The following is a 6,885-nucleotide window of genomic DNA, read 5'->3' as shown; positions in this document are numbered from 1 at the left end:
AGATATAGTATACCAATGGGCCAGCAGTCGTTCCATAGTAGATGAAACCGCGGCCCTACGTGTTTCCCGATCGGTGTCAAACATCAGCTTCGGGGAGGAAATTGGTTAATCCGAGTCTCGCCGAATCCTGCTGGACAGTCTCGGCGCCAACCTCGATAGCTTTCTGAACCGAAATCTGAGTCGGCCGTCCTTCTTCATTGAAGCCTTGCAATGTAATGTAGCCGACGTGGTCATCATAATACCGTGCTTGGATCATATTAGCTTCGAAGGGCTGGCTATCGGCCGGGTGAACAGTGACCGGGTTGCCGTCCCAAAATACAAGCACTTGATACAATGATGAAGGAATACAGCTGGTCTGATGAATCCAGTCCCGACCGAGCAGTGCATTATACTTGGTTTTGGAATCAACCACAAAAAAGGCGGTCATGTGAGTGCGACCAGCAATGTGTACAGTTAACGAAAGTACACCTTTGGTTTGGGATTTATCACCGACGAAACTACTCATTGTGATCCCTGACGGAATAAGTTCGTCATTCGAGCGACGTAAGGCCTTCATGATGTTCAGAGGCATGATATTGACGGTAGCTCCACAGTCGACGAAAACTTTAGAAACTGGATACCCCTCGATATGGGCCGTCACATACAAAGGCTTTAAATGGCGAAGTTTGGCCGATGATGAACGAGGAAACAATTCGGCCAAAGCCGCCTTTAGACTGTCATCTTTTATCGTTGACTCAACTTCAGCAACAGATACAAAATCAACATTGCCGGCTTCTTCGGCGACTACGTCACCATCGAGGAAGTTCGGTTGGGTCGTGCTTGATTGAAAATCAGTGGGTAACACATGGACCATACTGATTTCCATGTTATCCAGGACTGACGGGCCCATCGGGTTAGGGCCCTCCTCACTAGCTTCATCTCTTGTCTGGTCGGCAACCGCGGACTCTGCTGTCAAGGTTGGACAACGAGCCTCTTGTGTTCCTTCTTCGATGGTTTGATCCTGTGGTGCTGCTTCGGCAACTTGTTGGTTCTGCGTACCTACCTCATGTGAGGTTGAGATCGACAGTGTGCTCGGGGTCAGGACCTGCTCCTGGTAGTGTAGCCGAGCATCCCTAGTGTCGAGATAAGCATCCAGACGTGCAACACGTGCTATTTCATCGGTCGTAAGGCCGAAGAGCGAAACAGCCGAGAATACTTCGAAGTGATATTGTAAATACTGAAGGTCCTCCATTGAGAAAGGAAGGTCGGCTGTATCAATATCAGTGTATGGGTCGACTTCAAATCCAAGGACACGAGCTTCTCGTATGTGCTGGAACCTTGCTTTCAATCCTGGGTCTGAGGTTTTCTGGATGATTCGCTCGGCATCAGGACAAGTCAGGACTAGATCAATGGTGTCCTGGCATGCTTTTGGCAAGCCATACAGATCATTGGCCGAATGTTTCTTATGGAATTCTCGCATGTACTCCAAAGCCTCCTCAAGGAATGGGGGGTGCAAATTCCGTCGGATCTTGATCAAAGGTCCTTGTATAGCTGGCGAGGCTAATTTGCTTTCGGCCTCTTGCCTGAAATGTTCAAGGCGCGCCTTCATCTCCCCTGGTCGAAGAAGAAGTTTGATCCGTTTATCGGCCTCTTCAAACGTGGTTTCGACATCTTGGTCGACCAGCCGTCTCCCTTGAGCCAACTCTGTCATAATGGCTGGAGGTGGTCGTTCATCATCAGTAGCAATGGTGTCCTTCGGTCGCCATTTAGGGATCAAAGTTTCTTGGGCTGCCCGTCGGCGGGCCATGCAATCTATCCTTTGATGCCGGCGTTTCTGGGATTTGGACAACACGGTGTAGACGCCTTTCGAAGAATGATATGTATACCAACGTTGATCTCTAGGCTCGGGAGGTTTGAAGGTTTTTTGGCTTCGCGATGATTCTGAACTGCTAGAATTACGTTTATAGTAATCATCGTCATAGAATGAAGCATCAAAATCGAGGCGCCGTCTGACCGGGGGTGTCCCTTCCATTCGTACTTTAGAACCGAGCCTATCAAAAACCCCTTGATGTTTTCCTACTTCGGCAACCTTCTGCTGGGTTGCGGCCGTAGGTCGTTCCGTTATAAGCGAAGAGGGCTTCTCTTCTGGCTCACTACCGACCTTGGCTCTGGATTTGCTGCACAAAACCGTTGTCCCACTGTCTTCATCGGTGGTATAATCTACCATAGGTTTGACAATAGCGGGTCCCGTTAAAGCTGTAGGTGGTTTGTTTGAACGAAAATCGGCCATGAAACGTGGCCGAGAATTCTGATTCCGAAAGCGTTGCGTCGCAACATCTTCGACCTTCCCTTTCCCTTTGTCTTTAGGTAGGCATGCATCAACCATATTTACTGTTGCCGTGGGGAACGGGTCAGTATCAACACTCATCTTCTTCTCTGGAAATTTCAGTTTGCCATTATCAATCCAGCTTTGGACGTTGTCTCGAAACACGACACAATTGTTTGTCGTATGTTTACTTGAATTGTGGTATTTACAATATACCTTTCCTTTAAGCTCTTCGGCCTTGGGAATGTTGTGACCAGGCCGAAGCTTGATGATTCTTGTTGATAACAGTTGGTCAAAAATTGCGTCAGCCTTTGTAATATCAAAAGTATAAACTTTTGACGGTTTCAACGTTCCCTCAGTGGTCGAACGGCTTTTGACTTCCCTAGAGTCAACTTGAGTCAATGCCTTGCAGACGTATGGCTTATCTATCACTATCTCAGCTGCATCCACACTAACGCATTCATCCTCGGTTGATGCATAATTAACAGTAGGATTCTTGTAAATCGTCCCCCGAGTTGGAACTTTCAAAATCTTTTCCTCGCGGAGCAAGTAATCATAATGCTCGACATGCTGGGCTAATTCGTACATATCCCGAAAGTTTGCCCCCAAGAATTTCTTTTTGTATTCGACATCGAGGCCGTTCAAAGCAAGCCTGACAAATTCGACTTCGCGTAAAGGCACTCGGCACCAATTCCTGGCTGATTTGAACCTGGTAAGATAATCCATTGGTGACTCATCAGATGCTTGAGCCATCCTTGCTAATGAGGAAACTGACATCTCCATCCCTGGCCAATAAAACTGCTCGTGGAATTTCTCGACCAACCCCTCCCAGTTTTGGACGAAATTAGGAGGGAGATTGATATACCAGGCGAATGCTGAACCGGTCAATGAGAAGTTGAACAGCCGTAACTTATGGAAATCACTATTAACATCCCCGCATTGCGTGGTGAAACGAGCCACGTGCTCCAACGAAGACAGAGACGATTCACCGGCAAAAAGGCTAAAATCTGGGATCTTGAAACCCTTCGGGTATCCGAACGTTTCCACGTAGGCCGGGTACGGATGGATAAACTTAGGAAACTTCGGCCCTTTCTTCATGGCCGAGTCGATCATCCACTGAACTTCGGTCATGTCAACAGGTGTTGCTTCGACCCTCTGGTTGGTTCCGTCTGACCTACTATTCGACCCTCCTCCTTTTTCCAAGTCGATTTGTTTGAGCCGAGCAGGAATAGGCTCGGCCGGTACAATTGGTAACGGATTGTTTCCTGGTGGTAAATGTTGGAGAAGATCGAAATGCCTGCTGTCACTGACTTTACTAACCAGCATTTCGAGCAATCTGGTTTATCGCTCATTGGAACTGAGTATCACGTCATGCATCTTGTCAATGCCTCGACTAAACGTCTGCTCGACTGACCGAGACTGCTCGTCTAGTCGCTTTCGAAGAAACGACCTTGTTGGCGGATCAGATCCTTCACCACCATCTTCATCGCACTCTTCTACTATCCCTTCATTGAGAACGCAGGTGTTTCTGTTAGGGATTTCTAGACCGCGTAGTTGACCGTCGAGGTTAACTTCTCTCTCTCGGCGAGTCGTGCTCGTGGACTCAGGTGTCACAGCGCTAAGGGGATTCTGCGCCTGTGGCACACTTTGTCCTATGCTCTGATTCGGCAAATCGGCTGTCGACTTTCCCATAGCTGTTTTCTTTTTTACCGATCGTGTTTCAATTGGCATGAACTTCGTAGTCTAGCATTGGGTCCCACTGGGCGTGCCAAAATGTTGACCCTAGAAACTACAAAGCCTACGTGGCCCGCAGGCCGAGTAATCTAAAGGCTAACTACGTCATTCGGTGATTGCGGGGCGTGCCAACTCGTCGGCCGAGCTCGGCCGAGGAGTAAATTTTGTTGATGTTGCGTTGGGTGCGCGGCTGACTTCTGCGTCTTGCGATTGCGGCCGATAAAGGAACACGTCTCGGCCTCTTGGGCTCTCGAACCTGAAGACAAGGTTACTATTCTTACGAAGTTCAATATCAAATTCGGCTTTCAATGTGCCGAATGTAATAACTGTAACACCTCACTTTGCCGAGAAGGCTAATGAGATGACCTCGACCAATAAGGATTTAGAAACCCTTCTCGACCGAGACTTGGATAGGTAATCAACCGCTCTCGCCGCAGTGTTGTTGATGCCAACGGAAGATACTGCGAGAACGACTAATTCTACGGTGACAGAGCTATCTATGCCGACTTAAGGTATCACCGGTTGCTTCCACAGTGCTGTTGATGCCAACGGAAGATGTGTCAGCGAAAAAGAAAAAGGAAAAAGATCTCAAGTTGTTGAGAGTTTGCGCAGGGCAATTTTGTATTGATTTGCAGGGGGCTTGAATAATGCGCAGTCTCTTCTATTTATAGCAACGGCCCCCCAAGGTCGAGTTAAAAACCTACTCGGACTAGGTCTTCTTCTCCTGATCAGTACCAACTCGACCAGTCCTACTTTCACTAGGATTGTGAACCTAGTCCTTAACCGAGCCGGATTCGCTTTCTGAATTACTGATCCCGTCGAGACTCCCTATTGTACTAGGACTCGACTTGCGTTCTGATCAAACTAACCTAGGCTTGGAAGCCCACGAGCTGAACGATCCATGGCCATTTTGCCGCACGGCCTCTCGGGCCGAGAATGATCCTACCCTCGGCCCAAACTATTATTTTGGGCCCAAACAACTCCACAACTAATTTTCATTTAAAAAAAAATTGAAGATCTCTTCCCTCAGAAGCCTCTTTATATATATATATATATATATATAGATATATAGATATATATATATATATATATAGATATATAGATATATATATATATATATATATATATATATATATTATCATATCATGCTCTCTTTTGACTTTTCTCACAAATATAAAGTTAATTAAACATATACTAATAGCATTTGAAAGGAAAAGCATGCGTGGTATGTTTCGGAAGTATACTTTCGCGATCATGAGCGATTTCTAACTGTTGATGTACTGCGGAACCTATTAAGCATCACAGTCTGAGCCATGTGCATATAGACGAGACTAACAATAGCGTAATTCGATTTAAAAACTAGTCTATGATCTTGATGATGCAATGAACTTCTCTCTTAGGGGTTTGAAATAAGCCAACAATTCATCATGATGAGGTATGTTCTCCTTGATCTCAGGCACATCTTTGAAATTGCGTATCCAAGTTTGCAAGTGAGGAAACATATTTGGTTCTAGCAACTTTAAACCAGCTGATTCTTCCATAGCTCCTAGCCAACCAGCTATCCATCCCAAAGCCAAGTCTGCCAACCCAATTTTCTCCCCTCCAAAAAATTTCTTATCTCCAAGTCCATGTTCTATTGTTTTCAACGCTTCTTGGGCTTCTTTTTTTGCCTTCTCCTGCTCTTCACCAATTGATCGAAAATATGCAATAAAAACTGAACTCTGCAAGGCTCAATTTGATATTTGATTAGCTATACACATGTGAATCCATGAAACATTTCAAATAATTTGGTAAACAGATTTGACGACAAGATTATTTTCAATATATAGTTAGCCTACAGTTAAGATGTTATAAAGAAACTAATAAAAAGTTAGTAAACAAGTCAGGCTTAGGATAATTGTAACAGATTAGAGGGACACCAAAAGAGAATTTATTATGAGACTATTACTCACTTATAACGTGTCATGTTAAAATTTGTCACATTTTCTAAATACATGTGGCCAAATTTTTGTCTAGTGGTTGTTCTAGACTTCTAGGATCAAGATTGTAGTCCAAATATAAATATCGCCTCGAGATACAATTATGTTATGCTGACCAGAGTTTTTTATCAAATACTTTTGCAAAGAGACGTGTTCATAATTAAGAATATGAGCATCTTGTTAAAATTAAATAAATCTAAAGCGGGTCTAGATTTGAATTACTTAAAACTCAAAATTTTGTGAACAAATTTGATGACTCTCACCTTGTCCTCTTCGAACTTAATCCAAAATCGAGCCATGGCCCTCTCATAAGGATCATCCGAAAGCAGTGGGTTCTGTGGCCAAACCTCCTCAATGTATTCAAGAATGATAGTGGACTCTGGGATTGGTTTTCCGCCATGAACGAGAACAGGGATCTTCTTATGAACTGGGTTATGCTGCAGAAGGCGTTCACTCTTGGTGGTAAGATTTTCTTCGACATATTCATACTCGACACCCTTTAGTTTTAGAGCCCATATGACTCTGTAACAAAAGTGACTAGGCCATGCACCTAGCAGCTTCACTTCTTCCATTTTTGTAAAGTACTTGCTTTTTTCTTCTTCCTAATTTGCTCTCACCAATGCGTTAGCTTTATAGGTCTCTATAAGCTTTTGGTGGGATAGGAGAAATGAGGAAAGGAAAAGGACGAATGGAGATGGTGCGAGTCTTTTTCTTTTTCATACATACTTTTCTTTCATACATACTATATATATTGAGAATTTAACAAACAATGCTTACCATCTCAACGTTCTAATGATAATATATTCAATGTTACATTCATATTAGTTATATTTGACATACTATGCTATAAATGCATTAGCCCGTTGT

The 6,885-nt window shown here is 44.3% G+C and overlaps 1 protein-coding gene across 1 annotated transcript; it reads right to left on the bottom strand.

The window, feature by feature from the left end:
- Positions 1 to 5,267: 5,267 nt before the first annotated feature.
- LOC103409163 (probable glutathione S-transferase) lies at positions 5,268 to 6,736 on the bottom strand. The gene is made up of 2 exons (XM_008347975.4): positions 6,282 to 6,736; positions 5,268 to 5,760 (listed from the first exon to the last, which is right to left on the bottom strand). Exons 1-2 carry the CDS (start codon positions 6,588 to 6,590, stop codon positions 5,404 to 5,406), a joined length of 666 nt encoding a protein of 221 aa, XP_008346197.1. The 5' UTR covers positions 6,591 to 6,736; the 3' UTR covers positions 5,268 to 5,403.
- Positions 6,737 to 6,885: the final 149 nt, after the last annotated feature.

This window comes from Malus domestica, chromosome 05, assembly GCF_042453785.1.
Source record: "Malus domestica chromosome 05, GDT2T_hap1".
In the NCBI taxonomy this organism is placed as follows: Eukaryota; Viridiplantae; Streptophyta; class Magnoliopsida; order Rosales; family Rosaceae; genus Malus; species Malus domestica.
This window is presented reverse-complemented; position numbering and strand designations above follow the sequence as displayed.